We start from the raw sequence: 14,551 nt of genomic DNA on the forward strand, positions 1-14,551 counted from the left end.
ATTTTAAAAGTTTCCTGGGTGGAGAAGATTCGAAACTCCACAATACTAGAACGTCACAGCAAGACTACTCAGATCATAAAAAGCATCAAGCAGAGAAAGCTGGAGTACTTCGGACATGTAATGAGAGGTCCCAAATATAGGTTGCTACAAAATATTATGCAAGGAGAAATAACAGGCAAACGCGGTCCAGGACGAAGAAGAACCTCATGGTTGAAGAACTTGCGAGATTGGTATGGTGTTGATACAAGCATGCTATTTAGGGTGGCAGTGAATAAAATTAGGATAGCTATGATGGTAACCAACGTTCTGAAAGGACATGGTACATGAAGAAGAAGAAAGTTTTACTTGCAAGAGTTAGATCATTTAAAAAACATTGAAGATCTTCGATGTTATCTGACACTATCTTTGCACTATCTCTGACACTGTTGTTAATAAATATGCCATTTACTTTAATACTCTTATTAGAATCTGCCATTGCTTCTGCGAATGCTTTTTCTACGTATAAGTTAAACAACATTGAAGAAAGTATACAACATTGCCTTACTCCCTTTTTTATTACGAAATATTCTGTTTCGTTGAAATTTTGAAGACATACCGTTGCTGCCTGGTTCCAATACAGGTTGACGCTCTCTTATATCTCTAACTCTTATTAGGCGAGCGGCAGCAACCCCTAAAATTACGTTATACCGACCACGAGAATCAACTTTAAGGTGAATGATCAATTTTGGTGATTCTTTATGTTTTCGTGGTCGCTGAATCTGAATCTGAATATGAAGTTTATTTTTATCTAGAGTTGGTGGAACATGTTCAAAAATAAAATTTTATACAATATTGCGAAAAATCAATTTTGATGATTTTTCATTTCGACCTCGCTGTATCTTTGGTCGCTGTAAATATTTCCTTTTGAAAATTGTACTGTGTTATCTTTGAGGTATTTAGATAACAACGAGCTTGGTCCAAAAGGTTTAAACAATTTAAAAGAAAAGTTGTTAATTTTTAAACATTTTGTCGTCAAATTTCGTTAGTTTCATGTTTACATACTTAAAAAAGTTGAGTGACAAACTTTTTAGTTTTTACCAACTAGTAATTTTAACCAACTCAACAGCAAAATATGTATATGTAATTCATGAAAAAGTTTTCTGGAAAATTTTAAGTCAAAATATGCAATAGGAAAAAAGGACTTTATAAACGAGCGGCACACCCCAAAAAAGCTTATTTCTCGAGATACTGTGTGGTGTGATGACCACGGTGTGGTGAATGGCTACCCAAGTAGCACAATAAAAACATTTTAGTTTTATTTAAGGTTTATAAAGGTTTTATTGTGGTAAATAAGAAGATAATGGTTTTAAAGTTACCTTGTAGATATACTTCCAGAACTTTAAAACTGTTAAGCATTTGTCACTAGTTTTAAAGTATCTAATAAGGGTATCAAATAAGACTAATTAATCTTAATAGATAATTTGTCTTATTGTAGTTTTAAAATGGTTTATTCTCAGTTCACTTTAAAACTAATCAGTTTTATGAAGAACTTCCGGACTGTTTGGTTTTATTAGATTCTAGTTTGTTACCTTTTAGTTTTATTGCAGTTTTAAAGATTCTCCTAATATGACTAATAAAACCTATTATTAAAACTACTTGATCTCAAGACTATTATGTCGCCTTAAAACTATTTTTTAGTTGTAGTTTTAGTTTTCTTTAAAGTTGCTTTCTTAAAAGCAATTAGTAGGCTATATTAAACCAAACGCTCTTAACTGAATCAATTTGGATATCGTAAAGACTAAACTATTCTTCTTGTTAGAAACAATAAAACTAAACTCATCCCGTCTTCTTTCATGTCCAAAATGGTCGGCCATTTGTTTAAGAGCAAAACAGTGGTGTAGTGTGTTGTAAAAGTGGAAGTACAGTTAGTATGGAAGAAATAAGTAGCAAGTACTTACAATATAAATGAACTGGTCATTTTAAAAGAAAAATACAACACACACAGCACTACGACGCCTCGATTTTAGGTTAGATTCACATTAAAACCGAGTGGCATTATTGATAGCAGCATTAAAACTAAATGGTTTTAATTCCAAGGCAACCTTGCTTTTATGTAGGATATATGCTCTTGGAAAGGTATAAAATAAAACCATTTGATCTTAACAATTCTCTGTCGATAGACCAAATAGTTTTATTTGGGTTTCGGCCATATTGCTTTCTGGAAATGCTGAAAGCCATGATAGATTACAATATAAGGCTTACACAAAAACTATAAATAAGCATCCTAAAGACATAAATTCGATTTATTTTAACCTTAAAGCATTAAAATTGTAGATAAAATTATTTTTATTTCAAATTAATATTTTTCGGATTTAAATTTTTTTATTATTTTTATTTTTTAATCGCCAAAAGTCCGAAATTTTAGGGCGCGTGAGTTAATTAGACCTATTTTTGTTAACATTATCAATAAAGTTAGGTGCGCAAGTGTTTTTCTACCTTGACAGTCCGAAATAACCAAGTACTTTTTATTATTTTATAGTTACCAATACCTATCTACCTCTCATAACACATGTAAAAATTTGTTGGCCTATATGGAGTATATGGGTTTAAAGAAAGTCTCCATTTAAGAAACCTTTTTAAGTTTGCTATAAAACTGCCTGAACTTAAAGTGTCTTTTAACATGGTTTTAAAAGCACCTTCACAGCAGCTTTAAAACCAGTTGCTTAAGAAAACAAAGTTTTAAGAAGGCTTTTATTTTTGGTTTTATTGACCTCTTTCAGAGTGGGCCCTTTTATGCTGAAAGCGGTTTTATTGCAACCTTAAGGTTTACTTTAAAACCAAATGGTTTTAATTTTAGTTTTATTCTACAGTTTTAAAGCATCCTTAAAAGACTTAATAAACCCGTTCGGTGCTACTTGGGTAATTTTGGCCATACTATATATTTTTGATGGTGCTGAATACGAAAATTAGGTTTGTTTTGAATCTTACGTGGGGGAACATTGGCAAAATCGCAATTTTGCTCTAAAAATAAAAAAAATTAAATCACATTTTTCTGCCTTTAACTCGCTACAACTCTGTTCCATTTTAATATTTTTTTCTGAAATTTTTACAGTATATATTTCTTACCTTTCTGAAGACAATGGTACCTGTTTCAATCTTTCTGTGTTATTATAATACAAGTTATGAATTGTTTAAACTAAAAGGTGCAGATTCCTGAATTGCAAAGTTTAATCGCAGAAGTTGAGTGACAAAATTTGAAATTTAGCTTTTTAATTAAGATTATGTTAAAATATAGGGTACAAACAATAAAATATTTTATAGAAAAAAAATGGAGCAACTTTTAATTTTAAGAAAAACGTGATCTCAGTTTTTTGTTTATTTATAAGGTAAAATTGCGATTTTGACAATGTTCCCCCATCTAAAATTCAAAATAAACCTCATTTTTGTTTTCAGCACCATCAAAAACATAAAGTAAGATCAAAATTAGCTATTCACCACACTGTGGTTAGTATCTCGAGAAATAAGCGTTTTTTGGGGGGAGTGCCACTCGTCTATAAAATCACACAACTTTTTTCCTATTGCAAATTTTCCACAAAATATCTTCATGAATAAAATTATATTGCTGTTTTGGATAAAATTATAAACTAAAAAGTTTGTCACTCAACTTTTTTAAGTAAACATGAAACTAACGAAATCTGGCGACAAAATGTTTAAAAATTAACAACTCCTCTTTTAATTTTTACAACATTTTGGACAAAGCTCGTTGTTATCTAAATACTTCAAAAATGACACAGTAAAATTTTCAAAGGAAATATTTACCGCGACCAAAGATACAGCGAGGTAAATATGGAAAATCATCAAAATTGATTTTTCGTATTTTTGCATAAAATTTGATTTTTGAATATGTTCCACCAATTCTGGATAAAAATAAACTTCATATTCGGGTTACCCGAAGCTTACTGCCGATAGTGTCAAAGATTCTAGAAAAACTGATACTCTCAAGAATTCAACCACTCCTCTCAGATCGAGAACTCCTCAGATCCCAACACGCAACCATAGAACAGGTTCATCGGATATGCAGAATTGTTAATCGAGCATTGGAAGACAAAATGTACTGCACTGCCGCCTTTTTAGACATCTCGCAAGCATTCGATAAAGTCTGGCACACAGGCCTTCTATACAAATTAAAAAAAAATGCTTCCTCTCACTCACTTCCTAATTTTAAAATCCTACCTCCATAACCGTTACTTTTTTGTACAACATAGAGATGAGCGCACGTCTCTATTTCCAGTTGGATCCGGAGTTCCACAGGGCAGTGTTCTGGGGCCAGTGTTATACCTATTGTACACAGCGGACTTACCAACAAACTTACAAACCACGACAGCTACATATGCAGATGACACAGCACTGATGTCAGTACATCAGGACCCACGGATAGCTTCTCAACTTCTGCAAACCAACCTCAACAAAATGCAAACTTGGCTAAAACAATGGCGTTTTCAAACAAATGAAACAAAGTCAGTTCATATTACCTTCACAAACCGTAAAGGTCACTGCCCGCCTGTATATATCAACAACCACCAACTAAAACAGCAAGCAACTGTCAAATACCTTGGAATGCACCTAGACCAAAGATTAAACTGGAGAACACACATTTTTATGAAGCGTAAACAACTTGGTCTCAAATTACACAATCTTTACTGGCTGATTGGTCACAAATCATCACTTTCGATGAAAAATAAAGTACTTGTCTACAAAGCAATTTTGAAGCCAATATGGAGTTACGGGATCCAACTTTGGGGTACTGCATCAAACTCCAATATCGAAATCTTGGAGAGGTTCCAGTCGAAGGTTCTTCGAATAATCACAAATGCCCCATGGTATGTTGCAAATAATATTATTAGACGCGATCTAGAAATTGCAACAGTAAAAAAAGAAATTACTAACTTCGCACAGAAATACGAAGACAGACTGACACAACATCCAAATGTACTAGCCAGAAACCTGATGAGACAACCAGTTAGACGAAGACTTAGACGAAATACACCTAGTGATTTACCGTCGCGATTTTAGTTATATGTGTCGTAATTCCCAGAGACAAACAATTTTATATCTATGTAAAATATTTGTAAAGAAAATGATTAATGAATCATTTTCTCCAAGTCACCTACACTAGTGGTCATAACATTCACTCATTGTAACTTGTTTTACAGATTGTAAATAAATTGGGAGGTTAAATAAAAAAATATATATATTCGGTTTCACCGACCTCGAAAACATAAAGAATGACTAAAATTTGGTCTTGAGGTCTAAGCCTCAAATTAGGTGTGTGCCGCTCGCCTATATATCCTTGTCATCCAATCTCAACTCTTGTAGATATTTTATCATAAAATCGTGTTTTACGTTATCGAATGCTTTCTTATAATCGACGAAACAAAGAAAAACATCCTTTCTTTGATCTAAACGCGAAAGCTACAGATCTTAACCGGTTCTGTGTTTCAGGTGAAGATTTACCGACGTTTCCTGTTCAAGACAACTATTTGAACGCTGTAAAGAAGAGAATCGATCTGGCCAGAGAACTCGATAAATTTCAGTTGAACGTAAAGAAAGCCAATTCAGAAAATGGGTGGCTGCAGAAAGCTGCCGAAGATATGGACATCATAATAGATGACGTGTATCCTTTTTTAGATTTCATTGGTCAATTTTTATTGATGCGACAAAATTTAATTATATTACAACTATTTAATGCAGTTTTCAAAGTGGTAAGCTTTAGTAAGTATGTAAATAATTAGTGTCATAAAAAGTGTCATCGATATGACACAAGATAATATATCCGTACTATTTTAATTCATTCAGTTTTTCTATATCTTTTCTCACTTGTCAGTTTCGCTGACGCAGTCTAACTGATTCAGTGATATTGAACAAATAATGAACATGAGAACACATTTTCATTTTAAATGATCAGACCATTCATACTTTCAGTTAAAGTGAAAACCAGTTCTACTTTTTATCATTTTTGACTGTTCATGATCGCATAATAAATAGAAACTGAAGCGTGAGAACATACATTTTCATGATTTGCTCAGTGTGGCAAGTTTTGTGAGCAATTTTGGAGCATTTTGGATAATAAATAGAAACTGAAACGTGAGAACATACACTTTCATGATTTGCTCAGTGTGGCAAGTTTTGTGAGCAATTTTGGAGCATTTTTTTGAAGAATCTCTTGAAATTTGTCTTCGTTCTTAAGTGGTTTATATATGAATCACAATCTTCAACAGCTAATTCTTTCATTATTTCACTCGTACCCCATATATTTCTGCGAAATATCCAGGACCTGGCCCACCATCTACGACGTTTTCTTCTCTTTTGATTAACTAGAATATTCTGTAATTCATTTACTAAATTATTGTAAACATACTTCGCGAACAGCTGGTCTCAATTTTTGTTAACCATGATCATTACCACGATATAAAATGTTTGGATTAACTGAGGACTGAATGAAGCAAAACATGAAACGTGTGAATGCAATGGTCACTTTTTATTTTTCATTATTAATGAATCAGCCAGACTGCGTCAGCGAAATTAACAAGTAAGAACCCGCCTCTATTAAGCAAGCCGCATATCCCAAGGTGAGGAAACTAGGTGGCTGGATACTGAATAGCCAAATGGAAGAAGATCATTGGGACGGCCGAGGAAAATATGGTCAGACAATATGAATTGAGGCTAAAACCGAAGTGAAACAGGCATTGAGCCTGTTTATAAAGTAGGAAGAAGAAGAAGATACTGAATAGGGAGAAGAGAACAATCATATAAGCAGCATGGCAGACGATAGGATCGTCAAGATAGCAAGAGACAAATCGCCGTTGGGTAGAAGTCTGGGCTAACACAGAAAAGATGGGGTGATAATATAACGTGAAATCACAATTAAAGAAAACAGAATCTGGCAGTACTGTCTAATAACAAGGTAGAAGAAGACCACTATCCGAAGGTGACAAGAAATCTGGGTACACACTGCAGAAGTTTGGGACAGTTATAGACTCAGTACGCTTTAAAAATTCTGGATAGGAAAGGGCTAAAGCTCAAGAAACGGATCTATCTTGCTCTTGACTTTGGTGGTCGTCCCAGCTCAACATACTTTAAGTCTGTGTGCATTCTTTACGTTGGAAACATGTATATGGGTCTCTTCTATTAACTTTCGGACAGAATTTGTACCCCAATTTACCTTTCATCGTTTCTTTACTTACTCGGTACGGTGAAACGCGTGCGTCAATTTCTTCACGGGGCAGCGACTGTAACGGTATTTTTGAACTAAGGACACGGAGTGATATTTCATTGCCTGTGCAGTTCACCAATTTCGTGTTACCGATAACGCTTTCCTTTCGTTTACTTCACTAGCGTTCGTTGCTTCGTTTCGCGCGTCAATTCACGTCCAACCTGATCCGACGGATACTGCCAACCCAGGAATTTGAATGAAGCTGACAACCAATCGAAGATTTAGCAGATGTCCCAAGGCCAGCTTAGCGAAGACAACAACCTCATGTAGAGCAACAGGGTAAGTCCTGAAAAGCGGTAAACGGAAAGGGTATTGATTCATTCTCTTTCTGCAATTTATTTGCACTTCGTTAAATGAACATAACTTAACCTAATCTAATGGTTCTAATAAAGTTAGTGAGTTTTAAATGCCTCCGGAGTCACGATTTATTTTTTCTTATAATTTCGTTTAAATAATTGATAAATACAAATTTTGATTGTTATATTGTGTACAATAAATATATTATACACGGCTCACTAAAATAATTAGTTACGCCCCTGTACTACTGATTACTTAAAATTCAAGTAGTATTTATGTAACCTTTCTGGAAACTCCAGGTTATTGTTGAGACTCGCATTTGAACCCCTCGCCGGGGCAGATCGTCAAAAGCTTCCTAACGAGAATCATCTCTAATCTATCGACGCTCCCGCTATTCGTAAAAAGGCCGCATTTTACCGGCTTTTTTTGCTATCGTTTTATACCGCTCAGATAATTCAATCTGCTCAGTATTATCGACGATGATTTATTTAGCGTATTAGTGAGTGCCTTACAAATGAACCAAATGGATTATGGAATTCAATCAGAGCTCTGATGTGACACGTCATCAAGGAATAAAACTGTAAGTACTCTACATGTATGTGAACATAACTTATTAGTCGTGATACTGTATGCATTTTGAACCATATACCTCTCGTAGCAAATATTCTTTGTGCCATTTATGCAGATAATACTTTAAATTACATATGAAAAATCGTTATCTACTCTTAACCAGCTTACCTATGGGAATATACTCTATAACCGTACAATAAGTATAGGTTACTATTGTTAAGGATACTTTACGTATTGCCTAAACATTTCTGTTCCATCGAGCCGTATCATATTAATTATTTATTAATTAAATCCTCAAGGTCCTTCGTATTTGCATATTTTGATAATCTCTATTCTGAGAATAACGGTTTTTCATTTATAGTGTCTTTCTGTTGCATTTGGAAATTTCCAAGCCACGCCGCCCCGGCACAAAAATAAAATATTCCTCTCTTTCTGCACTCAAATTCTCAGTATTTAACCCAGCACGTCTCTACAATAGCTGGTAGGTTGTTAAGCCCGGTCTACACGTGCAATTTCAGAAACTACTTGCTTTGTTCAAATAAAGGAGTCGTTTTGTTTGTATGAAAAAATATTTGCATATATTACATTATTTTATTTTCGTAAATATATTTTTCTGTTTATAGTATACAAAAAGTGTACTCATTTCTTGGCTGATAGTACGGGTGTTATAATTTTAACATTGTTTGTTCAACCTTTTGATTTAAATTAAATTTATAATTTTGAATCCGATTAAGCCTGGTTCACAGGTTACAAAAATTATTAAAAATAATTTTGTTTTCTTGCATAAATTGTAAGTTTTTGCTACATTTAGCTTCGCTTAAGCTCATTTTACACTTCTAGAAAACTATAGAAAATAAATAATTGTTTTTTCCTTCAATTTAATTAATTTAAATACTTGTTAAGGGTGTCTCACACTTGCTGAAAAATACCCATTTTGGAAAATTGCATATATTTTGAAATTTTATAGTTTTGCATTTCATATACTAATCTGCGCTCATACAGGGTGATACTATTAAGCCAATCTCACACTATTAAACGTGTAATATATAATATATTGTACATATTCTCTCATTTTCGCATCGATTTATAGGTTTAGACATTTGCAAATAATCTATCTAATCTCACATTCTCGCAACATGGCTGACCGATCAAAATATAACCGACAGAGGCTCACCGCAAAACTTGATATAACCAAGTTGGCTGATTCGGTTCCCACAACTCTTAATTCTCTAAACAAATATAAAATTCGTGAAATAATTTCACAACTCAAACATTCTTACGGACTTTTCCGCGATGCTCAAAATGTGCTGGAGACGATCCCCGAGGAACCTACCCCCTCTACTGATTCCTCTGTGGTTTTTGATAAATATTTGGATACAATTTCTCTATTGGAAGAAAGGTTAGAGGTCATTGAAAGTTCTAATGTGACTGCTACCCCCTCCCTCCAATTTGACCCTAATTCTTCTCTAACCTCACAGTCTATGGCTAGGCAACGAACAGTAAACCTCCCTCGTATTCAGTTAAAACCATTTAGTGGCTTAGTTACTGAATACAATTCATTCATTGAGACCTTTGATACAATAATAGGATCTGATACTACATTAAGTGATCTGGAAAAACTCATTTACCTCAAAAGTTTTCTAACTTCCGAGCCTTTGACGCTTCTCGAGCATATCCCACTCACAGGTGACAATTACAAAATAGCCCGGGATAACCTGACACAAAGGTACGCCAACTCTAAATCGCTTATCAAAACTCTCATCTCTCAAATTCTTGATGCGCCTCCTATTTCTGGAAACGCAAATCACTCACAATTAAGAAATTTTCATACGGTCATGTCAAATAATTTCAAGGCCCTATTGAACTTGAATAGGCCCCCTTCAGATCTCTTGCATTTACTTCTCATACATATCGCTACTCAGAAACTCGACGCACCTACCATTAGGGCTCTTGAGTTCCAATCCGGTGGTAGCCAAGCTACCCCTGATTTTGTCCATTTTCTAGGGGAAATCGAGACACGCGTTGTTCATCTTGAGAATATTCAATCTCAATCAAAACCAAAATCGACTACTACTTCCAGACACTCTTTACACCTAGCCTCAGACACTTCTACCAGTAACCTTTCGCCTCGCTTAGGTCCTAAGAAATGTTCCTATTGCAACGACTCTCACTCGATCTACTCTTGTCCTCAGTTCAAGCAGTTGAATTCTAAAGAACGTTTTAGTTTTGTCAAACAAAATAAATTTTGTATTAATTGTCTTGGGTCTCACATGCTCGATCAGTGTAAATCCAAATTCTCTTGCATAGTTTGTAAATCTCGTCATCACACGTTGCTCCATTTCGACAAAACGGGTCATAGTAACCCTTCCGCGGCTGTTGGCCAACACAACTCAAATAATCATAATAAAACCGCTATCTCAAATAACTCCCATACACAGGGTAATTCACAACAGGGGCCCTCACATGTTAGAGCTCCTGAAACGGAAGTTAATCTTCAAAATTCGACTCCACATTCAATGGCTCTATCTGCAGCCTCGCTTGATAATCATTTGGTGTTATTAAGCACACTCCAGGTCTATCTTGTCGCTCCTAGCGGCAAGAGGGTCTTCGCAAAGGCACTTTTAGACTCGGCCTCACAGGTTTCATTTATTAGTGCTGACCTCGTAAAGGAACTGTCACTCACCACTAGAGATGGAAAATTACGGATCAATGGAATTAACTCCACCTCATCCTCGTCTCAATCTATTGTAGATACAACAATTTTCGCTGTCGCTAACGACGTTCCTTTTGACATCTCGTGCTCTGTACTCCCAAAGATAACAAATCCGCTTCCTCAAATTTCTATTTCGGCGAGCAAACTAAACATACCCTCAGAGATACCATTAGGTGATCCGATGTTCCATGTAACATCCCCAATTGGTATCCTGCTCGGTGCAGACCTGTATAACGATATCATTCAACCTGAAATAATTCGTTTGGGAAAAGGTCTTCCCGTTCTTCAACGCACTCTACTCGGGTACACGATATCAGGGTCAGTTCCAGACTTTGCTCTTAAGTCGAAAAATACTAAAAAGGCTTTGGAATTTTATTCAAACTCTCTCGTTACTTGTTGTTCTCATAACACTCCTTCCGCCGTAAATGAGCCGGTAGTGTCCAACGAGGAACTATCCGATCATTTACAAAAATTCTGGGAGCTGGAAGAAGCCGCTCCTCAGAACACCGATCTCATTAATGATCACCCCGCTGAAATTAATTTTGTAAAACATGTTAATGTTCTCCCCAATGGACGATATGAGTCCACACTCAATCTCAAACTCCCTATCGAAGATATAGACATGGGAAATTCGTTTCTCTCGGCAAAAAGACGTTTTCTCAGTCTCGAGAAACGTTTTCAACTCAACCCTGATTTATTGGAAAAATATCAGGACATTATATCGGAATATCTCAATAACGGACAAATAATTCAAGTGCCGTTAAAAATGCTAAATGACTCAGGTAAACCTAATTACTTTCTCCCTCACTTTCCCGTTTTCAAATCCAACTCTACTACTTCCACTCGTATAGTTTTCGATCCAAACAATAAATCGTCTACGGGAATCTCCCTCAGTGACGTCATAGACAAAGGTTATGTCGTCCAACATGAACTTTTTGACATTCTCGCTAAGTTTCGTCAGTTTAAATTCGCACTAGTAGGCGACATCAAGGCTATGTTCCTACAAATCGCCATTTGTCCCACTGAAACATTTCTGTTAAATTTTCTCTTTAGGGACAATATTCAGCAGCCTTTACGGTGCTATCAATTTCAAAGATTACCCTTCGGGCTCCCAAGTAGCCCGTTTATCGCTCAAAGAGTTATCAAGCACATCGCTGACAACAACAAACATACCCACGAACTTGCTACTAGTGTTCTGCAAGAATCTATCTATATGGATGACCTGATCAGCGGTGCTGACAGTCTTCATGAATTAAGTTGTCTTTTCGAACAATTAACTTCTTTGCTAGAAACCCATGGTTTCCTCCTCCACAAGTGGAACTGCAGTTCTTCAGAATTTCTGTCTCAACACAATTTAAATCCCGTCTCTGAAGTCAGTCTTAACTTCACGGGATCTGATAAAGTCTTAGGCATATTCTGGGATTCAGAACGCGACCACTTTTCGTTTAAAACTCCTATCTTCAAATTGGCTAATGTTGTTACTAAACGTACTATTCTCTCCTACATTGCTACTTTGTATGACCCGCTAGGATGGTTATCCCCTGTCCTTGTGAACGCTAAGCTCTTGATACAGGAAATATGGTCCCAGAAATTGGACTGGGATCAACCCATTGACTCACCCATCATTATGAAAAATTGGCAAAACCTCTTATCGACATTCAAAACTATAGAAGAGGTCAAGGTACCTCGATGCTTACTTTTACAAAAGAAAGTTGTTGATGTTCAATTAATTATTTTCACCGACGCATCGGAAAAAATATACAGCACTTGTGTGTATCTCAAAGCGACATACTCAGACTTTTCTGTATCGTCGCGGCTTATCGCTTCTAAAAACAAAATTTCTCCGCTAAAAAATAAACTCACCATCCCCAAATTGGAACTTTGTGGAATAGTGTTGGGAGTCACTCTGGCTCATAGACTTTTTCACATCTTCAAGAAAAATTTGAGTATATCTTCATCTCATCTCTTTGCTGACTCTACAATTGCCTTGTCTTGGATACTTTCTAAAAAACACATTTGGAACATTTTTGTACAAAACAGAATTCAAAAGGTCAATTCCTTGTTGGAAACTTTTCCTTGTGATTTCCATTTCGTCAGAAGTCACGAAAACATCGCTGACCCCGCTTCCAGAGGGATAAATGTCTTTGATAATCCCCAGACCACCGAAGACTGGTTATGCGGACCTAGCTTTATTAGAGACAATCCCATCGATTTTTCTCTTCATCAAATTCCTCATTTTCAGGATGATCTTCCTGAATTAAGGAAGTTAGTTGTCTCAAACATAGCAACAAATCACGAACTCAACGACACCTTTGAAAATCTATTCGCTAAATCTTCTTCTTTTCGTAAAATTCAAAGAATTGTCGCTTATCTTTTTAGATTCATCAGTAATATTAAAAAGAAAATAAATAACTCTCCACGAGATACGGATATATTGACGCCACCCGAAATGGAGATCGCTGATCACGCGATCATCAGGTATATCCAAAGTATCTACTTTAAAAAAGAGATTCTTGAATTGAAAAATGCTAAACTCGTGACCAATAAAGCCATTCGTAAACTCAACCCCTTCCTACAACATAATGATGGGCTGATTCGTGTGGGAGGACGTCTCCGACACGCCCCCATATCGTATAATCAAAAACACCCCATTCTACTTCCTTCTAAATGTCGAGTTGTAGAACTAATCTTGACTCAAGCTCATCATAAGTTATTACATTCAGGCGCGCAAACAGTACTTTCGTATGTCAAAATGAAGTACTGGCCAATTGACGGATTAAGACAGATTAAACGCTTAATTCGTAAGTGTGTAAACTGTTTCCGATTCATGACACCCAATTCTGTTCAACAGATGGCAGATATGCATCCCGATCGTGTACTCCCCACTAGACCCTTCCAAGTCGTCTCAGTGGACTATGGGGGGTTCTTCTTAATTAAGTCCTCACATTTGAGGAAGGCACCGCTTTACAAAGCATACGTAGCCTATTTCATTTGCATGAGCACTAAATGTGTTCATATCGAACTCGTCACAGGATTAAGCGCAGAAGCCTATATTCTTACTCTGAAAAGGTTTATTGCCAGAAGATCCACGCCCAGTATTATTTGGAGCGACAATGCCACAAATTTCCATGGGGCAAAAAATGAAATGCGCGAATTCTATGATTTTTTCTTAAATCAAAATAATTCGGAACAGATTAAGGAATTCTGTACTCAAAACTCCATAACTTTCAAGATGGGTGTTCCCCGCAACCCCCATCAATTCGGCCTCCATGAGGTAGGAATAAAGAGTGTGAAGTATCACCTCTATCGAATTATAGGAAATTCCCACTTCACCTTTGAAGTGTTTAACACAGTATTATGCCAAATCGAGGCTATTCTAAATTCGAGACCCATCACTAGGATGTCGTCTGACGCCAATGACTTCGCTTTCCTATCTCCAGCTCACTTCTTAGTTCAAAGAAGTTTAACCGCGCCCCCTGAACCAAGTGTTTCAGAGATACCTGAAAATAGGTTGAATCTTTTTCAGCGTATTAGTAAAATTCAACAGCAATTTTGGAAATTGTGGAAAAAAGACTATCTTTGCCTCCTGCAGCAAAGAAATAAATGGACCGACCCTACTGACCCTGTCAAGATCGGGGATTTGGTTCTGTTGAAGGAGGATGGTACTCCTCCACTCTTATGGCCAACTGCCAGGGTAATAGATGTATTGCCTGGTAAGG

General features: G+C 36.1%; 1 protein-coding gene across 1 annotated transcript in view; it reads left to right on the forward strand.

The window, feature by feature from the left end:
* Window positions 1-14,551, forward strand: part of LOC114329179 (ATP-dependent RNA helicase ddx24) — a 124,280-nt gene that overhangs the window by 65,248 nt on the left and 44,481 nt on the right. The window contains exon 9 of the mRNA XM_050653246.1: window positions 5,482-5,653. Coding sequence (XP_050509203.1) covers window positions 5,482-5,653 — 172 coding nt within the window. The remainder of the gene's footprint in view (window positions 1-5,481; window positions 5,654-14,551) is intronic.

Source organism: Diabrotica virgifera, chromosome 6 (genome assembly GCF_917563875.1).
Source record: "Diabrotica virgifera virgifera chromosome 6, PGI_DIABVI_V3a".
NCBI classification, from domain to species: Eukaryota; Metazoa; Arthropoda; class Insecta; order Coleoptera; family Chrysomelidae; genus Diabrotica; species Diabrotica virgifera.